A 20,952-nucleotide genomic window follows, 5' to 3' on the forward strand; every position below is an offset into this window, starting at 1 on the left:
CCTGCCAGAATGAAGGACTGCACTCTGCTTCACATTTCACAGAATTAGAAAAGACCAAGCTATTTTCTGACTGCCTGCATCCTGCTTATGTAACTTGCAGATGACGGCTGTGCAACCTCTGGCTGAGCCCTGGAAAATTTCCTTGTCGGTGACTCAGGTGCTTGGCAAACGGTCTGGTGCAGTGGGCTTGGAGATGAGATTGCAGTCAGAGGCAATACCTGGCTACCAGAGCCCAATTCAAGGTCTCTTTGTGGAACTTCTTCCTCCTAGAAGCTTGCTTATTGTCCTGGTCTTGTCACTGCCAAGTGTCCCTGTTGTGCTGTGTTAATTAGTGCAAAGCATCCCCCTTGATTGCTCTGCAGCAAGAGAAAACCACAGCCCTGTTATCCAGAGATGTGGGTCAGCAAGGAAGGAGGAGAAGAGCTGGGCAAGAACAGGTCCTTGGCTTTTGCATTGATTCTATCGATAAAAATTCCATCAGGGTGTGGGGAGAGCGTTTAGTGCAGCAGGGCTGCAAAAATGGGATTTCATGGGGAAGCACAGTCCCCCTTTGCAGTCCTCATTCTGAAACTCCATGCAGTCACCAGAACAGTGTTGGTTTGGAGGCTGTGAATCTGGCTGAAAGCTGGAGATCAGGACTGCACATTGTGTTGGATTAAAGTTGAAAACTATTAAAAGTAAGGACGAGGGAAAAAAAACGATGCAGAACTGTCTCAGCTGCAAACCAGACTTCCTTGTGGGTCAGCTGTCATCTCTAGGAGCAGCAGATCCCAATTTCCACCTCTTTGGAAGTGTAACTGAGAGGAACCAGGAGATCTGTACCACCAAGTAGGTTCAGTCACTGCAGTGTCAAGGCTGGGACAGCTGTGAGGTCCCCAAATCAGCCCATCTCTCACCAATCTGTGCAGGAAGGCCCTGTGGCAGGCCAGCTGTGTTCAGAGCAGCACTTTGCTCATGCAAAGAGCCTGTTTGCCAGATTGCAGTGGGAGGGGGACAGAAAAAAACTTTGCCACAGAGATGACCTGGTGACTAATGAGTTTCATTGATCCTCTGCTTGCAGGAGAAAGCAATCCATCATCTGCAGCTCCTGCAGGCTGTTCTGCTGAAGGCTCTGAGGAAGCAAACGTGAGCTGTTACCTAAAAGCAGGGCTGTGTGAGCCCTCTGAACCTAATGATGCTGTGCTCTCATGGATGTATGAACATGATGGTGCAGAAGATCCCAGCATCAGAGACTCTCTGGATAGCTTCTACAAAATGTATTGCAGAAAGCAGCCAGAGAGAAAGGATCCGACCTATGAGGCTGCCTCACAGTGTCTGTCACAGAAGATTTCAGAGCTGGAGCAAAAGGACGGAACAAAATATGTGTCACGTTGCCTGCAAATGGCACAGTTGGTCTTGAACAGAGATGGATGTAAGATCTTCCCAAACCACCCCCCTTCTGCTTACTTTTCAAAGCCAGCTGAAGGAGAAGTCTTGTTGGAAAATAGGAGGACACCTGGACTCTCAGATGATGTCCTGCAGTTCCTCTTGAAACAAACACAGGCAGAACGTAGCCCTGATGTGTCACATGAGAAGTGAGCAAGACACTGCTTTGTTGCTGTCATGGAAGCTTTGCTTTCACTCCAGAAAGAGGTGACTTTATTAGACAGACATTGTTATCCAAGCAACACCTTCAGCACCAGATGCTCCATTGAGGGCTTCACCCACACCAGACCTTGCACTTTGCTCTTCGAAGGGTTGGGAGGGGTCATGCAGTGTTTGTTGATGGGACATCAAACATGATAATTTATATCTACCAGGCTTTTAAATTGGTCTGCATCCTTACCCCAGGTTAACAGTGGTCCAGCTCAAATTCAGCCCCTGGGTGGGCATTGCTGTCCAATGCTGTTGGCTAGAACAGAATGCTTGAATGACCTTGGCATGGCGTGCCCCAGCCCTGCAGAGGGAAAGTTAAGATTTTGTTCTGAATATATGTCTCCATGTGGTGCCTGTTAGCTCTGTGTTTTTACCTACAGACATATAACCCCGCAGTTCATTACTGCAATACCAAGTGAGTTTTTCTGACAGAAAAAGTGTGTGTGTGCATGAGAAAGAGAAAATACAGCTCTGAGTATGCTCTCTGACAGTGCTTCTGTCCTATTTACCTCCTCACCATTACCGCCCCCAACAACCTTCAGTTCTTTTCTGACTTTCATGGTGGTGCTAATGAGATCCCTGGGGGAAAGTTCCCTTTAAAATGAAATGGATCTCTCTGAGCCCAAAGAGGCTGATGTCAGTCAGCAACAGAGCAGTGAACACACAGACACTCAAGGTTTCTCTCTCAGAAGCCTCCCAGCTCGGTGGCTTCTTTGTTGCTTTACTGCCTCTGCCAGGCAGATAAATGTCTTCGTGCATGTTTTCCACCCACTGGCCTGTGGACTGAAAGAGCAGTTTGCTGTAGTGGTGTTGTTTGCTGACTGGGGAGGCCATTCTCCAGCGTGGGTGTGAGCAAGGAAGCACAGAGTGCCAGAGGAAGGGAAGTGTTTAGGATGACAGCAGATGGGCGAAGGAGAAAGAAAGAAAGACAGAAAGGGTGGTTGGGGTCTCAAAGGTCACCATCAGTGTGGTTGCTCCAGTACAGCCACAGTGCTCACACCAATTTTGGTATTTGATGTCCATTGTTTGCCAGCCCAGCTGCAAACCTCTCATCCACTCCCTGTCCCCACTGGCCAGATCTCAGAGTGGGTGTTTGTGTTCCTGCATGTCACATTCCCTGGTGCAGTCCCACGTGGGACTGCTATTCCTGCCTTGCTGCCCCTGGCAGATTGGCACAGCTGCTGTGCTCTGCAGGTGTGTCCAGCAAAGGCAATGGAAATTTGGCTGCTGCCTTCAGTCAGAGAAGGAGGGGGCCCAGCTTGCTGCAAGTTATGGCCAAAGTCTTAGGACTTAATTTCTCTTTGCAAATAGATTTATATTGGAAGTGCCTGGGTTTAGTTTCCTGTCCTTGAGTCATCATGGAACCAATACATTTAGCTTTGTGGTGGTCCTGCTCTGTGTGTTGCTTGCTTGCTTTTATGGCAAAAGCGTTGTACATGTGCTGGAGGGCACACAGAATATTGGAGCAGACCTTCAGCTGCTCCCTCAGCATTACTCAAGTTAATGGTACTAAGGGGAAAAAAGGAGGTGAGGATGCAGCATCATTTCTGTAGTAGCAAACAAACCCACAGGTGCTTGTGTATCAAAATCCAGATGAAAGCATCCTGCTGGCAAAAACTATAGAGAATGGTAATATCAGCTAGTTAAGCCACAGATACAGCTGGAAAAAGCAAGCATGCTCCTGAGTGTGCTGTCAGTAATTACAGTAACATCACTGGCCCCTCTGCCAGCTCCCACTGCTTAACCGCCACAGATCTGTCACAGCCCCAAGGGCACTGGTTTGACAGATGTAGGGAGATACTGCTGAGGATGTACAGGGAAGAAGGAAGGTCTTCATTGTCAATCACATGTTGTTGCTTTTAATCTTTGCCAGTGTTTATGCTGTTCCACACAGTTAAATTAGCTGCTGTGCAAAGCCTCTTAACTGCCATTTTTAGGGAAGTAAACTCCCATGAAGAGAGAGATGGAGAAATCAGAGGTCTGCATCTGAATCGCTTTAGTTGCTGTATTTGGTTTGTTGATGAATTGGTCAGTGCTTTAGGTTAGCTTGAATACCATCTGGTCTCCTTTTCAAACTTTTAAAAAATTATTTTAATTAAAAAAAAAAAAAAGCCAGACATTGAATTTCCACAAAGAAAGCTTGCAGAAAAATAGGAAGTTCCTGCTCTTTGATGTTTGAGACATCCCTACTGGGTTTTGATGGAAGAGAGAAGAAGCTCAGAATGACAAAATAGAGAAAAGGTGGCTGCTGGAAGAACATGAAGAGAGATACTGGCAGAGGAGAGCATGAAACTGTTCAATTTTAAGGACCAGTGTAGGCAGAACAGACTGGATGCAGCTGAAAAATTTGGATTATGACTCATATCTGCAAATCTTGTCTGGCATCTTGCAGAGGACATGGTAATCTCTGTGCTGCTGAAACATGCAATCTTTTGAGAAGTTTGCACCCCTCAGAATCAGGAGTGCTGCAGCTCTGTGCACTGCTCACTTCCAGTGGATCACGGATATGACTATCCATGGCTTCCTCAAGGTAAAAGACAGTCTTTTTGCATGGCAAGTACCAAGAGTGGTATGAAGCCCTCACAGAATTGTCCCATGTTGTCTCCATTTCCCCCCAGCCTGTGCGCTAATCTGAGAAACTGAGTTTATTCCTGAGAGGTGAAGTGCCTTCCTCTCTCCCTGGCTTGCACTTGACTTAGTTTTGACACTTGCATGGTTTCAGCTCACCTTGCCCCCCCAGCACTGGTGGTTCTCACCTCTGCTGGCAAAGCCAGCTGCTGTCACCTCTCTTCATCCCCCTGTGTGTGGAGGATGCTTTAGCCAAGGCATTTGGGGGTTTACACTGCAGAACAAATCCAAGGTTTTTTTCCCTTCTGTTTGTTCAAGGCTAACAGGCGAGGAGCAGCTCTCTGAGCCTAACTTAGAGCAACACCTGAAAACCTACACCTGGGTATGCAAGATCCCACAGGATCCTCAGGCACAGTGTAAGTGAAGTAAAAGATGGGGAATCAGTCCCATAAGGTAGGACAAGCAAGGCCAAAATTGATCCCCCATTGCCAAGTAGGAGGAACACATGACATGGTGAGGACTTGCCTTGGCCCAGGGGTTTCCCTGCTGCGCAGCCCAGATCCAAATCCCACCGAGGGTCTGTTAGAGGTGTGTGTGCTTTGGGGTGGGTGTTTGGCATCTGAGCTGGACCAGCATCCCCAGTGTGTCAGAGGGGTGAGGGAGCTGCTGCAGGCACTGAGCCCTGCCCATGCACTCCAGCCACTGGAGTGGCCTTGGGGCCCAGCCTAGGACCAGCTCTGGCAGGCTGAGAGTGCTGCCTCTACTCCCTTCTATAAATGCCTGATCCAAGCTCTTTTGTCATCCTTGCTGAGTCCTGCTGCTGTGAAGTCATTCCCTGGCTGGGAGCTGCTCCAGGACGTTTGGTATTAATGGCCTCTGTGCTTTTTACTCCAACAGCATTTTTATTTTCCCTCCCACACAGCTGCTGGTGGGAGGTGCTGATTCATGCCAGCGACCTGCCCAGTCCTGGAGCCCAAAGGCAGCCAGGGAGAGCTGGGCTCCTGCCACAGGTGCTGAAGCAAGCCCTGAGCTGACCTTAGTGAAGTGAATGGAGCCAGGGCTGTTTATGCCACGGGGGATTTTCCCCCAGGAGTTCAAAGTGCTTTGGTGTGCCTGGATGTATCAGGACATATGCTGTTAAAACTGCTATATGACAGGCACTGTGCATCCTGTGTAAATGTGGCTGTTTCATTACTGAGCATTGGCGATTTTGTGTGGGGCATATGTTTTCCCACAACACAGAAGTTCATTTTAAAAATACCCTGTTCTGTAGGCTTTCCCTAATGACTATTTTCCCCCACACATTGATTAGGCAACAGCATATGCCAGCATTTCTTCCTTAAAAGTAAAATCTGGCACGCAGCACACAGAGCATGAAATAATAAGATATGATTAAAGCAATAGCTGGAGCTAACCAAAGCCAGAAAACTTGTGGCTGAAAGGTCAAACCTTTTTTAAAATTGCCTTTGCAGTGGCCTCTTTGTTTGCAGATGCTGGGACTTGGGAGGGAAAGTCTTGTAATGAAAGAGCAACTGTCATAGAAAATTTCACCCTCAGTACAAGCCAAACAAGCTTTCACCTGCATTGGAAGGCAGGTCCTTGTAATGGAAATGTCAGCCTTAGGGCAGGTATCACTTTCCAGTGTTACCTGCACTGCTGTGAGAGGTGAGCCAGGAATGGTGCTAAATGGGTGCTAAAGTCAGCACCTCTCGGCCAGAGAAACAGGGTGATTCTGTAATTAAGGATACTGAGCTGGGGATGGTGTGCCCTGCAACGCATTTTCAGTGTGACTTTCACCAGTTTTTTCTAAGTTGCCAGCAGCTTGTTTTGGGTATCTGAGAGCTTCAGAGAAAGAGTGAAAGAGCAGGGCACTTAGACCCACGTCTCTAACAGCAATTCCCCTCAAAACCCTGCAATTAGATGTTCCAACAATAATAGAGATTTTGCATGTGTGGTCCAGCCCCCCTGTTAAAGAAGCAACTCAGCACGTGTTCTGTGAGGCCAGCTTGGTTTTGGTCCTTGTTTTTGCACCTTCCCTGGGTCTGACTGGTCCCTGGGACAACCTGAGCACCACATGATAAAGGTGTGAGTGCAGGCTAGTGCCATGGCTGGGTTCTGTCTCTGGGAATGTTCATGCTGCTTGTCTGGTGTTCCAGAATAGCCTGGTTGCACGTGAATTAGTAGGGAAAAAAAGTTCTTTTGCCATGAGGGGACAGACTGCTGTTTTGAGGGCTGGGGGAGTCTTTCCAAAGGCAGCAGTGAATTAGGCTGAAAATGCAATGGTGTGCTGGACAAGCATCAGACTGATTCCTGTGCCCTTCCTCCTGTTCCCATTCCCATGGGATGCTTCTGCAGCTGATTTTTCCCAAAAAAAATCAGGCTCAGTGTGCCTCATCTGAGTGCTGGCAAAGCCACCCACTGTGGCTTGCTTTTTCTCATATCCAGAGTAGCAGAGTCTCTTTTAAGGTCTCTTTTCCTGTTTGGATCACCTTCCCACTGTCAGGGTTACTAGACAAATTTACACAGATGGAGCATCTTCCTGCTATTTTCATTTCCCAAGGCTGCCTTTAAGCTTAAGCCTTTTAAGATTTTTTGATAAGCACACAGCATTTCATACAAAGGGCCTAAAATCGGGGTATGCAAAAGGAGAAGGATATTCTAAGGGGAAAAGATGCTAGCAAAATATCCTCCTGCATTTTGTAGGTTGTGCTCTCTCTTTCCTAGGCATTTTTTGCAGTTGGGTTTTGTTCTTTGTGCCAGTGGTGATTCGAAAAAAGGTGATGGAAAATTTCTTGGGGGATTCCTTTTGCTGTGTGAATACTGCTGTCATAAAATGGATCTCTCAACACTGTATTTTCAGTGCAATTATGTGCAAGGGCATAATCGGATTATTTTTTTCAGTACATACATTGTTCAGTAATAAAAACTTTATTCTGAAATCATTACAATCTGTTGCAGAAATCTTTATGTTTTCATGCTACAAAATGGAAATTTGCCTCTGAAATTTCCATGACACTATCAAGCACAGAATAGTATTGTTCTTACCAAACAGAACCCTTGCTGAGAGTCAAAGTGCTATAAATATTTAAAGAAATTAATTACTAAATAAGCCAGACTAGTGCCCCAGTCTTTAAATATTAAATGGAACATGCACAGTTGACAAAAAGCAGGCAGAAACACTGAATAGGGCAATTTAATGGCCTAAATGTAATTATTTGCAGTGCAAAGGCAACTAATAAAGTAATTTTTGCCTAATGACAAGCAGTACTCAAAATACAAGGGCTTAAGTGTCCACATTTTACTTGCTGAAAGAAATTTCTATCCTGTTTTTTATTCTACTACAGAAGCTCCAAAGTTCACCAAGGAGGTTAATTAACCAGTGTAAGTGAAAAAAGAGCAGGGGGCATTGGCAGGGGTTGTTTCATGAAGGGTTTTCTTTGGGGCAGCACCAGGGTGTGCAGCTCAGCCATGCCCAGCCTGCAGGGAGAGATGCTCCAGCAATCTCCAGCTGCTCTCTGGGCATCAACTGCCTGGGAACTCCAGTCCTGCAGTGATGCTACTCCTCCAAAAGCCAGCCCAGAGAGATGTGGTGGCAGCTTTTGGGCACTGTTCATTGTCCAGGACTCCTCTCTGGTCAGGGAGGTGTTGGGTGCTCTTCCCCCCGGTAGAGGAGGAGGCACCTGGGGCTGTGGAGGTTGCTTCTGTTGTCAGCAAGGCAATTTGGTGACAGCTGAGGCTGGGAGAAGGTTTAGTCATAGCCAAATTTGTAAAGCCATGAGTAATCATGTCAGGGCTGCTTGTTCCCCTGCTCAGATCCAAAAGCTGCATTTTAGCTTGATGGCCACAGTTCATCTGGAGTGGTCAATTTTGAGTTGGAGTCCAGCAGATCTTTTCTGACAGAAAATTAGGTGAGAAGTGGCAGCTCAGAAAATATGAAGTCTTGTGACTAAAAATGCCAGTGGTGCCCACATTATTAGGCAAATTCCAAGTTTCTCTTCTAGGAGGAGATATGCCTGTTGGTTCCCATCAGTATCATCTTTCCCCTGGAGACATTTACCAGTGGAATTGCAGAAGCTAACTTGCATTTCCTACCTGGAGCAAGCAATGTCAGTGAGTTCTACTAGGGAAGGATCTAGGAAGTGGCACTTCATGCTGACTGCAGTATGGAAAAAATGCCCCTAGCTTCCAAAGTATGCTTGCTGTCTGTCTGTCTGTCTATCTATCTATCTATCTCTCTATCATTTTAAACTTATTTTTGTATTGCAGCATTATCCAGTTTTCTGCCATCTGAGCTAACAAACTGAGAGAAGGATGACTGGGGAGGAAGAGAGGTATGTGTGAGCAGTATATGGGACAATGTTCTGTGGAAAACCTGGGATGTTGGATAAATGGTTGTGTTTATACTTGGTTTTCCCTCTCTCACCTCTGTTTTGGATTTGGTGGTTTCTTTTCTTTCATTCTGCAGCCTATGAGTGTATCCAGAAGCCCTGAGGATTAATAGCAGGTAGCACAGAGCTTTTTCCAGAAGACCACAGCAGGCTCTGTGCATGGATTTTTCATACCACTTAATAGTTATGACATCCCTTGTAGACTTATTTTAAACCTCTTTTCGGTTAGGCCATATAATATTTGACCTCATTTCTGTGGAATAGACACATCACTGAAAAACAGGAGCTAGAAGGATCCTGCATGGAAGAGAAGAAGGTTACAAGTGAAGAAAATTTGTTTTTTTAAGAAGACTAAGAAAGACAATTCAGGAAGAGCCAAACTGAACTTTTAAGGTTCTCAAGTAAAAATACCCTCTAAATTCTTTGAATTTTTTAATGAAAAAAGTCTTGTCACACTAAAGATTGGAAGTCAGTTTCTAGCAGCTTTTTCTGCATTGCCTAAGTGCATGTGGCATGAATAAAACCCTACAGTGTGAGGTGCTATATAAATACAGAAAAGAAAAAAATATATTTGCCCACGCTACAGAAATCACCCATCTGTACCACCCAGGGTCTCTCAGCTGCCGCTCAGTTTGGTGGGCACTGGTGCCATGTGCTAAGGCCACAGGTGGTGACAGGTGCTGTTTCACTTTTGTGGAAGAAGGACCCAAAAATGTGTCAGCTGTGCAGCTCCATCATCCCTTATGTTGCAATGAGCACTGCATATGGCAAGGTTTCTGAAAGGATTTTGGTTCTCTTAGGGAAACTGGATAGATGGTGGCCTTTAGGTGCAGTTGTCTTTCTCCAGACCCATCCTCTCAGCACCTCCTGAATGAAAGAGATGAGTTTGTTCATGAAATGGGCGGCAGTATTTTAATGCCATGAAAACTAATTGGCATGTAAGAATGAAGATAATCCCCACTAGCACACCTAATTAGAAGAGCAATCCTCATTTTCCTCATGCAGTCTCCTCTCAATTTAGAAGGAGCTCAGGCACAGAAATTGCTTGTCATCCTTTGAAGTTCCAGCTTCTAGCATGAGCCAAATGTGTAATTTTTTAAAGCATTTGTATTTGAGAGAATCCCACAGGATAAATACTGTTTATTCATAGCGCAATAGATTGTCACAACATTGCGAGGCATGGATGTCACTGCAGTCAGAGAACTGACATATCTGAGAAAGGAGGTTGGGGTGTGTCACTCACAGCTGATCAAATGAAATGTGCCTTTGCCTGCAGTAACCCTGATTTAGTGCAGTCACAGCTCTCTCCTGATCTTCAGAGAAACTCACCCCAGCTGATACTTGGCTGTAAAAGTCCATGTGAAGTGACAGTGCTTTGAAAACAAAGGCTGACTTAATTAACTGTGGGCAAGATGCTTGGATGCTCTGGTTTTCCAGTGCTGGGAGAAGAGTCTATGGGATCCTGTTTTGGAATCCCACTATGAAGACAGAGTTGGATATACTCCAACCAGTTCTGTCCCTACTCCTGTCAGAGGCCTCCTGCAACATTTTCAAATCTTTGTATCCTCGAACCTGATCAAATCTGAAGGTGTGAAGGTGCTCCCATGCAGACCCTGATGTAACTGATGGCAAAACATGCTATTTATATGCCTGCAGAAGCAGAGAACACATAAAAGGTAAATGTTTCACTTAAAATTCTTTCTCATGAGCAGCTGAAGAAAGCAACAGTTGAGGCCATGCTGAATCCTCACACAGAGGAGGATATGGGGTCCTTGGAGCCAGGGAAATTTTTCAGTCTTTTGAAACAGGCTTGTGACTTCCCAAAGCCAAGACTGGAGATTCCCAAAGAAGCACTTGCCTGTGGAGATCGGGTTGGCATAGGCAGTACAGAACAGCATGCAGGAGGGAGATGGGAGATATTGCAGGTGGTTTGTCTTCCATGGTGGCCAGGTGACTGGATTGTGTTACTTTGCAGAAATGGCAACCTGAATGCAAGGTGTACAAGGTGTCTGGCTTGGCCTCCTGGTGTCTCCTGAAGCAGGCTTCAAATGGAGCTGGAATTCTGCTTCCTGCTGGTGAGTTGTATTGGAGCACTGTGCTTGTGTCCTGTTTTGTGTCTTTGAAGGCTGTGTGGCTGTAGCAGCCTGCCATTGTTAATGGACAATAGAATGGCACAGGAATGATAACAGAGGGAACTGCCAGCTTGGTGTATAGATCCATTGTCCTCTGGGAACACGGGCAGTTAGAGGGCCATCTGCTCGGCTCTGAAGACAAAAAAGAAAACTGTAAATACACTTAAAATTGGAGGTGGCCCTCTGAGGGTTAATGAAAAACAGAAGGAGTTCTGGTCTTTGCCTGGCTCTGAAGGGAACCGGGTGGAACATTGGGACTTCCTCGTTTTAACTTGTCATTTAAGCTTTTTATTCTGCTACGGACTAACTGGGACAGCAGGGGCTGTTAAAGGAAACGATGTAAAACTTGATCTGTGTATGCTTCCTCTGGCTCTCCAGAGCATCATCACAGTAAATAAGAGGTTTGGCTGTGGAGATGGATGCTGAGAGCAGTGATTTCCCTGGTAGAACTCTTGGGGAGTATTGCATGCCATTGCCTCCCCAGGTGCCATAAGTACTGGGATTACTTCCCAGTCGTTCTCCGGGTCTGGGTGTACTGGATAGGGGGTGGGGGGAGGCTGTGAGAGGAGGGAGCAATGAGGGGAGGGGAAGGGACAAAAACCTTGCCGGAAGAAAAGGCTGCAGCAGCACCTGAAGGCTTTGATGGGAAAAGGGTGTGGGAGCGCGGCGGTGATGTCTTGTGGAAGCTGTTTCAGACGGATGGGTTACCGCACCTCCTCCCTTCGACAGAGGCTCGGCATCCTCTGACGGTGGGAAAGACCTAAGGATGCTACCGCATCCTCCGAGCTGGAGAAAGAGGCAGGGAAGCCCCGCTTTCTCCCTTTGCTGAGGCACGGCGGGGCATGGGGATGTACAGGGGTCTTGGAAGTGTTAGTCGGGGGACGGGCAGGGCGGCTGCGGTAGTTGCCAAGGAAAGGAAAGCGCTCTCGGCTTGCCCAGCCTGTGAGAAAGTTGCCCTGCTCTGGAGGGGAGGGGGCGGCGGAGAGGAGAGGAGAGGAGAGGAGAGGAGAGGAGAGGAGAGGAGAGGAGAGGAGAGGAGAGGAGAGGAGAGGGCGCGGGGGCGGCACCGCCCCCGGGGGCTCGCGGTGACGCAGCTCTGGCGGGGCCCCCCGCCCGCTCCTCCGCCCCCGCTCCCCTTTTAAACCGCGCCGGAGCCGCCGAGCGCAGCCCAGCGCAGCGCAGCCGAGCATGGGGCCGCCGGCGCTGCTCGCTCTCCTGGCGGCCGCCGCCCTGGCAGGTGAGCGGGGCGAGGGCACATCCCGCCGGGAGAGCGCTGGGGTGGGCGGGGAACGGCCCGGGAGCAGCCCCAGCGGGCGCGGGGAGCGGAGGAGGGATGGACGGGCTCGCTCCGGGGAGGCGGCTGTGGGTGCGGGACCCGCAGCCCGGGGTCTCCCCTCGGGAAGGGGCGGCGAGGCTGGGGCCTGGGGATGGCGCTGGGCGAGAGCTCCTCGGCTGCTCCGCCTTTATTTTTATCCCGGTGCAGCGTCTTTGCACAAAGACTTCTCGGTGCCGCTTCGTTACAGCGGTGCTGCTGGGTGTTTGCCAGCCGGTGCTGGATGCTGGGAGGTGGTGGCAAAGTAGCGGCTCTGCGGGTTTAACTAACGGGATTTTTAATTTTTTTGCACGCGGCATTAAATACTAAAACGCCGCGGTGAAATGAACCTTAAACACAATAGAATGAGGTGGTGGCTTGGCTCTATAGTGTTTTATGCATACTTACATCATTGGTTGAAAGAGTCGGTGTCATTCTGGGTTGAGTATTTTAGCTTTAGGTCTATTAGAAGTCTCCACACTTCTGGGACTTGTACAGATATTGTGAGGAAGTTGGCTGCCTTCAAGTGCCTTTATTGAAATCAAAGAAGGAGGTGAAAAGACCCCAACACAGAGAAGCTCACCACACTTACACCATAAATTCTATTGGGGTTTGTTACCAAATATTTTTTTTCCTGTTTATGCCATCAAACAGATCCAGTACTTTACATCCTTTGTGGCTGTCGTGCTTTCAAATGTTGAACTGGTTAAACATTAACTTCAAGAACTTTCTAGTACTCCTGCAAATCAATATGCCTAAATTTCAGTGATCCTGCCTAGGAAGACAGTGTGACATTTTGGTGAGGAATGACACTGCACTGAGTCATCTGCACTGATGAAACAAAGCTATGTGGGGATTTCATCAGGGACCCACCTGAAGATCTGTTCTAATCTTGGAGATGCAAGCAAGAACCGTGTGAATTTGTCCTGCATTTATCATTTCTCAAGATATTCATAAACTCTCAGTACTTAGGCAGAATCAAATAATCTGATCGCAGCTGCCTGGGCAGACTTGGTTCAGGAGGGTAAAGCAGAGCCAGGGCTTAGCTTTGCTTCGTGGGGCTGTGGTTTGTTTCTTGCTGTGTGTTCAGGTGCAAGGTTTCCATGCTGGCACGTGCTCGGGCTTTTCTCTGGAGCCCTGCCGTGCTCCGTCTGTGTTCCTGCGAGGCCACGGGTGGGTGCCCTGCTGCCTGAGCCTGCTGTCCCTGTCAGGGTGATGGCCTCACCCCTCCTGAGCACACGCACAGAGCATGGCAGCCGTGTTGGCCAGCACCTTCAGGTGGCAGGTGGCCCCAAGGGAGCTCTTGCCAGCTGGTGTGGGCTGGCAGTGCCAGCACCTGGTAAAGTGGGGCACTGCTGGCTCCCCACTACCTTCCTGGCTCAGCCCTGGCAGAGCAGCTGCCTCAGTGTGTTATTTCAGGCTCTGGCATGGATTGGAGCCTCATCCTGGTTCTCCAGACAGGTTAATATGAGGTTTGTCCAATACCATTTGGTTCTCCTGATGTTGTTATGATGCTCCCTCTTTGTTCATGCTATCTTTCACTGTTATCCAAGCTCTTGGGAGCTTTTGGGCAACAAAGACAGTGGGTACAACCTGACTTTGTCTTCCTGTGCCACTGAGAGCACTCAGGGGGTGGCCTGAGGTAGGAAAAGATGTCCAGGAGTTTGTCTGCTCTGTGCTTTATCCCATCAGCTGGGTGTCACTCACAGGAGATGTGCTGTGTCAAAGGACAAAATCAGATGTTTGCCCTGGAGCCTGTCAGGTTTTCACGGGGGCTGGAGGAGCAGAGGAGACTCCCCTAAAAGAGCCCGTGAAGGGGCTCATAACTGTTCTTTGAAGTGAGTGGAGCCTGGGAGCAGCTCCTGCTGTAAGAGCAACATCCCCAACACCTGTGGGACTGAGAGAATGTCTTTTTAAGAATAACACTTGTTTTGGTGGGAGGAGCTTTGTCTCCTGCCCCGTTGTATGTGCGTGCTGCTCTTCCTGCCTGCAGCAGCCTGGCAATCATTTGCATACTGGGTTAGTGAAGGAGCTCGGAGCTGCCTCAGCCGGCTCTGAACGCCAGAGATGGGGGAGAGGCTTGGCTCTGAGCAGCACCATCTCCCCTCACACACCACCTGGCACTCTGGGGGAGGGATGCAGTGCTATTTTAGGGGAATCCCTTCTGTGCTCTCCTTGTGTGGGTTCCCTTCTCTGATGGCACTTGTATATGCAGGGAAGGGATGGGGGCTGGAGACGCACATCCCTGCATGTGTGTTTGGGGGAGAGCACAGAAATATCAGGAGTTATTAGTGTATGATGCTCAGCTATTACACTCTGAGTCAGTGCTCCAGGGGATGTCTGCTTCCTCTGCCAGCACAGAGAATAAAAAGGTTGCGTTGCTTTAAATAGCGTAAGGCTACGTGCTCCTGTCCTCCTTGGGACAGTGCTCATCCTCCTGATGTTGAGAGGTAAAACTGACCTCCTTCATCTCCATGATGTGCTGTGTGTTCATCTGTTTCAGGAGGTCTCTCACTGACCCAGCCAGAGAGAGGTCATGGTTGTATTTAGGACTCTCCTGGCCCGTGTAAGGACTTCAGGGCTGCACCTCAAGCTCTGTGTTTGTGCTGTTATTCTGCACCATGTGGGAGGCCTGCCCAGCCAGGATTCAACAGGTCCTGCTTCCACACACTGCCGTGGGGCAGGCACAGGTGCTTAACCTCACTCCTGGAAATCTCCAGGTGCATGGGAATTGACTCCGTTTATTAATAACACACAGCAGCCAAGCTCATTAACCAGCTGGAGACATTGCAGAAGTGATGGCAAAATCAGGCAGCACAGAGGTTTTATGGGCAGTAGCTTCTTTCCAAAAGCAAATTCCTTGGCCCAGGTACAATAGAAGTGTAAGGAGGTGTGAGTTATCCCACATGTCCTCAGGGCAGAGACAGTGAGGGATGGGTTGTACTGCTTCCTTCCAGAGTAGTTTTCCACTAAGATTTGAGGGGGTTTTGCTTATTTCTTGAATGATAATGGATCACTCAGAGACTGGAAATTTTCCTGTCTCTTCTGGCTCTCCATCCTTGCAGGAGCCACCTCCAAGTGGGACATTTCTCCAGCAGGACTGGGACAATAGCTGCTTTAAAGTCTTAAAGAATGGTCTGCTGCTGTCTGGGATGCACCTAGAGCTTCTCCAAGAAGCCAAAAGATCCTTGGGGTGCAAACAGGCCTTGTTTGTTGGGTCTGATTTATTTTTTTTAACAGGTGCAACTACATAAGGACCTGGTTTGAAGTAATGTTCCATTTTGGAATTTAAACGTGGCTTTCTTTGCTGTTGCATTTTTTGTGGGTGGGATTATTCTTGGTGTATATTATTTTAGTGCTGCAAATGTTACCATGCCTCTTCTCTTGTGCTATGCCTTAATTTTAGGTGGCTTTTTCATCCAAATAAGGAAATATTTAATGTGGAATGTGCCTGGTTTAGTTGACTGCCAACCCAAAACCCAAGCTGCCTCATCACACCAATTTGACTGAGGACTCCTGTCAGTGATGCTTGTGTTAATGAATCTCTGATAATTGGTTTTTCTTCCAGGTGCCAGCACAGTTCCAGTGGAAAAAGACCATACTGAAGAAATGGTGAGTAGGTGCTTGTCAAACCAACCTCAGAAAACACCAGTGATGTATTCTCCATTTCTTTAAACTCTCAGGACAATGCTTCATTTTTTTTTTCCTAAGGGTAAATTTTTTAAAAGCTGATGGCTGGTGTGGAACTCAGAGTGCTTTTAGCTGCCAGGAGATGCCTGCCTGCACCTCAGTGTGTTTGGTGGAAATGGGAGCTGGCTCTTGTGTCAGTGTGGTACTTGTGAAGCTCTGCATTGTACAGAAAAGTGATCTGAAATATTGTACAGTACATGTTATTGTATTGACAGCTTTGGGGAAAAATGGAATACCTACAGTTACCAACTGTATAACAGACGTACTGACATAGTCCTTCCTCTCCTTCTTTGGAAAGAGCTCTTACCCTGTGTGATTAAATAAATGCCATCAGCTGCTCCCAGAGCTGACACCAGACCCCCTGCACTGGTTGTTGCTGTGATCATTTAGATCAGCAAACACCTGGTAATACCCAGAAATAGTTAAAAGACAAATGGCTCTGTAAATGTTTCATTGTCTCCTGCCAGTCAGCCTGAGGCTCTTGTACCCCCAGCAAACAGGAGCACTCGTTCTCAACATCAACTTCAGCACCTGAAAATCCTTTTATACAGAGGACATACTTTGGTAGTGCTTAGAATTAGAGCACATTGTGTGACTTTCCTAAATCAATCCATTTTCTCTGCTTCCAGACAGCCCAGTTGAATGTTCAGTGCTAAAAGCCAGGCAGAACTCAGCGCACACACATATGAAAAGGTGTGGAGTGTGTCCCTGACAGAGGACATGGAGATGTTTTAGTGTATTGGCAGTCCAAACTGCCTTTGCAGTATCCTCATGTGGACAGATCCTACAGGATAATCCTCATCCTTTGAATGTGTGTTGTATCTGTTTATTTTATAGGGTGTGTTAGCACATGTTGTTTGACTTTCCTTTGTACGGAGTGGGGTATTTAATATTTTAAAAGGTACGAAAGAAGCCCTTTAGCTCTGCAAACAAAAGGGGAGATTAAAAGACCTGTCTGTTCTCTTCCTGCTGGTACAGGATCGAGGGGCGAACCCAAATGTACAGGATTAATCAAAACTCATTAATAATAGCCTGAACTCTAATCTCCCAGCTGGGTCAGAAGTGAAGTTTCCATTTTTGCCATGAGGATTTTCTCTCCTGTTTTGTCTCCTCTAGGTAACCCGGTGCATTGTGGAGGTTCTGTCCAACGCTCTCTCTAAGCCAAATGCACCCCCCATTAATCCTGAATGCAAAGAAATCCTGAAGAAGAGTAAGTACAGTGTTATCTGAACTCAGGAAAGGAATTTAGTGCATGGTTTCTCTCTGGTGTTGGAGCTGGTGAACTGTTACTTCAGCCTGTGTGAAACTTGTGCCTCCAAATTTCAGTGCCAGAATTCTGGTTTCCTTCTGTCTGTCTCACTCAGGGAACAAGCAGCCTGACCTGGGAATTCCCAGGGATTCTTGCCTGACACTTGTGGCTCCCACCTTGAACTACCTGGAGAGTCTGAGAGGATTTGACAAACTCTTTAGATGGCTTGAGAAGATGAAGCATAACTATTGCAAAGCATCAGATTTCTTTGATTTTTTTTTTTCAGTTAATTTAAAAAAATACCTTCAAAATTTGCTAAAAAGAATTCCTGGTGGTTTGGGGTAGCTTGGAATAGATGGTTGTCTTTTTATTGTGGATAAGCATCTGTGGTGGGCCTGATCTGGCATTCAAAGAACTGAACACAACTCCAGATCCCATTGATTTTTACTGGCAATGACAGCTAGCTTGACTCAGTACTAAAAATGTGATCACAAAAAAAGCCAAAGAAGGAAATTTATTCTGGAAATTCCAGGGGAACTTGTAAAATGCCTAATTAAGTGGAGTTAATTAGTTAGTTAATCCTTTTCCAGGCAAGCATACAAAATTGTGACAGACTAATGGTTTTGAAAGCAGAATTAAGCAATCAGTTCTGTCCAAATTTCCTTGGTACTTTGGGAAGCCAGTCATGTCTCTGAAATAACCCTTCAGTGGAGGGTTGGATTACTCCATGATGCTGCTTTTGTTATTGTAGGTGATAAAAATGACAGAGAGAGAAGTGAAAACGAACAGCCTGAAGTGAGGCATCCCAAGGACCCAGCAGAGAGTGAAAAACATCCTACTGGGAGCGTGGAGAAAGAACAAAGGCAGGCAGGAGAGGAATCCAAAAAGTACATGGAAGGAGGTGATGAGGAGAAACTTGCTCGTGAGGAAGGTAAAAGCATGGAGGAGGAGGCTGGACACCACACATCTGCTCAGGACGAGACACTTCACATGGAAGAAAAAAAGCACTACCAGGAAATTGGGAGAGAGGAGGAGAGGAATTACCACAGTGAAGAGGAAAGCAAAGAGGGCAAGTGTTGTGAGGATGTAGAGGCTGCTGTTCTCACCAAGAAGTCCCACTCTGAGGGCATGAGCGTGGATGAGTTCCGTGGTGGAAATGATCAGAGCCCCAGGGGCCGCTGGCACCTGGAGGAGGGAATGCAGAGCCCTTCCAAGCAAATTCAGGAAGGTGAAGAGGGAGAGAAAGAACGGAGTGAGAAATACCACCATGAGTCTCAGGAACGTGGTTTCTCCCACCAGCAGGAGCGTGAAGAATCTGAGGAGAGTGAAGAAAGGGAGGAGGGAAAGGAACCCTTCAAAGGCAAAGGTTATCATGGGAAGCAAAGGGCAGGTGACTCCTATGAAGAGAAGAGGGGCCATGGTGGTGAGAGGGGGGAACCAGCAGGGGAGGCCAATCTGTGGGAGCAGTGGAAGCACCGACAGAAGCATCAGGAAGAGTCTGAGGAGAAGGTTGGCTCTCCTGGGAGGCGTGGGCCCGAGGAGCTGCAGGAGGAGGGGCCTGCAGAGCAGGGCAGTGAGGAGCACAGGGACAGCTGGCAGCAGAGCCAGGAGAGCAGGGAAGAGGAAAACAAGAGGCACCACCACAGTGAGGAGAGCAGTGAAAAGTGGCACGAGGAGAGGAGGCAGCACGATGGATCCCGCCGTTCTGGGGGCAGGGTGTACCTTGGTGATGAAAACCAGGAGGAGCTGGCCAGGTACCTGAGCGAGGAGAGGCAGCGCCGTGTCGGAGGGAGAGCCCGCCTCGGGAACAGGCAACAGGAAGGGTCCCAGAAGGCTCGAGAGCACAAGGGGCAGGCCAGCAGGCACTACAGCACTGAGGACAGCCTGGAGGAGGAGGTGGAAAAGAAGCATCACAGCACTGACCAGGTGGAAAATGAAGAGGAGGAAAGGTTTGCAGGGAGAGAAGAGTACGGAGGCCATCTGCCCGCAGAGAAAGAGAAGAGAACCGCAGCATCCTACAGGCCTTTCTACCCACTGCTGTGGTGGAAAAGCCGGCACTTGGACAAAAGGGACAGTACAGGGGAGCAGCTTCTGGAGGGCAGGGAGGAAGGCAGGCCTGCCCTGAGTGAGAAGAGCCTTTTCCCTGAGTACAATGACTACGAGTGGTGGTCAGAAAAGCAAATCCAGAGTGCTCTGAAGCACAAGCGCAGCGAGAAGAGGAATCCTGGCAAAACGAACGGATATGATGTGGAAAGGCAGTACAACAAGATGGATCAACTTGCACAACTTCTGAACTACAGGAAGAAGTCAGCTGAACTCCCAGGGCTGTACAGCTCTGGAGAAGAGCTGAAGAAGCGTCATGTGGCTGGGAATGACAGAAGGAGCCTAAGCCAGAGGCCCCTGACGGAAGAGGAGGTAAGTGCACAGCAGTTTCCCTGAAAAGCTGGGGGAAACACTCCCAAATCCATTCCCAAGGCAGCTGGGAAGCTGTGCACAGAAAAACACAAACAAGATTAAGTCACAGTTTGAGAGTAGATCTTCAGTGATTTAAAAAATCTACTTTCTTTGAACAGTGGAACTTTGAGTTTGCTGAACTACCCCGGGCCACAATTTGTGGGATAAAGGCACAGCTCCTGTCTGCTGCAAGGCAGGAAGGGGAAGATTTTATTCCCTTTTGTGCCCTGCCTCTCCCTCGAGGCTCTACAGACTGACAGAACAAAGGTGCCATTGCAGTAGGAGCAGAGGGGAAACTGACAAGCACCATTTGGGCTGTCGGGTTGTTTAAAATACCGAGCTGAAAAGTGAATTGGGTGTTTAGAGGGAAATCGGCTGCCCACAGACTTTCCAGCTGGAATTGCAGAGCAGAACCTGCACTGCACCTGTAAGTCCAGTTCCTATGTGTAGTTCACACGTAGTGAATCCTCTTCTTTTTGTTGAACTTCCTGTTCTGCTCCAGTAGGCAGGAAAACTGAGCCTACAGCCATCAGTCAGATCCCTCCTGGTGTGTGTCACTGTGTCTGCATTGCACAGGGCTGTGCTGGGAGCGGGGGAGGCTGGACGCTGATTTATACAGGCGCTAATTGGTGTTACCAAGTCATCCCGGTAAAGGCTGGGTGCATAAAGCTTCTCCTGCTCTCTGTGCCTGGGGAGCTGTGCCCTCCCTGCACCCTGTGCTGGCTGTGGGACCCCCAGGGGCAGCACCTGCAGCTGTGACATGGCAGGAGGCCACCTAATGGAGGGTAGTGGTGCTTTAAATCTACAAAGATGAGGCTGTAATTAGGGCCAGCTCTCACAATTAAAATGTTGATGCTTTCCGCAGCCTATGTTCAGTCCAAAGCAGGGAATTTCACCAATCTCCCAAGTCTTGGCTGCACTGCTGTGAACACCTGCTCTGCTCAGGGACTGGGAAGTGGCAGGACAGAATCTGCCTTAGAAATGGCCTTTCCTCTCCTTTCCCTGGAACAAAACATTTCCCAGCATTAACAATGATGTGTGAAACGCTCTCTGTTTTCACAGGAAAAGCAGCTGGAAAACCTTGCCACCATGGATTTGGAGCTGCAGAACATAGCAGAGAAGATCAACAGCCTCAGGAGAGGCTGAAGGTGTCCTGTGTTCTGTGGTAAAGTCACTGCCACTGGATTGTTGTTTGCCCAAAACCCAGGAAATTCTATTCACTGTCCACTCTTGTGTAGTGATTTACACAGCTGAAAGTGTCTTTAATTTGCTGTTATGCTCCTGAGACCTGAATGGCATGAATTTTAGTAACATAACCTTTCATGTGGGCAGGTATTTTTAATATGCTTTTGGAGATAATTGTGTTAGTGTTCTTCAGGAATATATTTGTCTGAGTTTGCAATAATAAAAACCATGGATCTTGGACCAAACCTTCTCCTTGTTCATGTGGCTGATGGGGTGATCTCAGAGTGAGCTGGGCAGGTGTATAGATTGTGCACAGAACAGTGGTGTTCCAACACTCCT

At 48.0% G+C, this 20,952-nt stretch overlaps 2 protein-coding genes across 4 annotated transcripts in view; both read left to right on the top strand.

Annotated features, from left to right (window-relative positions):
* SHLD1 (shieldin complex subunit 1) overlaps nucleotides 1-7,151 on the top strand; it is a 39,507-nt gene extending 32,356 nt beyond the window's left edge. For all 3 annotated transcript variants that reach the window (XM_059840946.1, XM_059840947.1, XM_059840948.1), the window contains exon 4: nucleotides 1,061-7,151. In XM_059840946.1, coding sequence (XP_059696929.1) covers nucleotides 1,061-1,578 — 518 coding nt within the window. In that variant the 3' untranslated portion in view covers nucleotides 1,579-7,151. The remainder of the gene's footprint in view (nucleotides 1-1,060) is intronic.
* A 4,673-nt stretch (nucleotides 7,152-11,824) lies between these two features.
* CHGB (chromogranin B) lies at nucleotides 11,825-20,858 on the top strand. The gene is made up of 5 exons (XM_059840942.1): nucleotides 11,825-11,960; nucleotides 15,604-15,647; nucleotides 16,842-16,935; nucleotides 17,726-19,389; nucleotides 20,491-20,858. Exons 1-5 carry the CDS (start codon nucleotides 11,912-11,914, stop codon nucleotides 20,572-20,574), a joined length of 1,935 nt encoding a protein of 644 aa, XP_059696925.1. The 5' UTR covers nucleotides 11,825-11,911; the 3' UTR covers nucleotides 20,575-20,858.
* Nucleotides 20,859-20,952: the final 94 nt, after the last annotated feature.

Source organism: Haemorhous mexicanus, chromosome 3 (assembly GCF_027477595.1).
Source record: "Haemorhous mexicanus isolate bHaeMex1 chromosome 3, bHaeMex1.pri, whole genome shotgun sequence".
NCBI lineage: Eukaryota > Metazoa > Chordata > Aves > Passeriformes > Fringillidae > Haemorhous > Haemorhous mexicanus.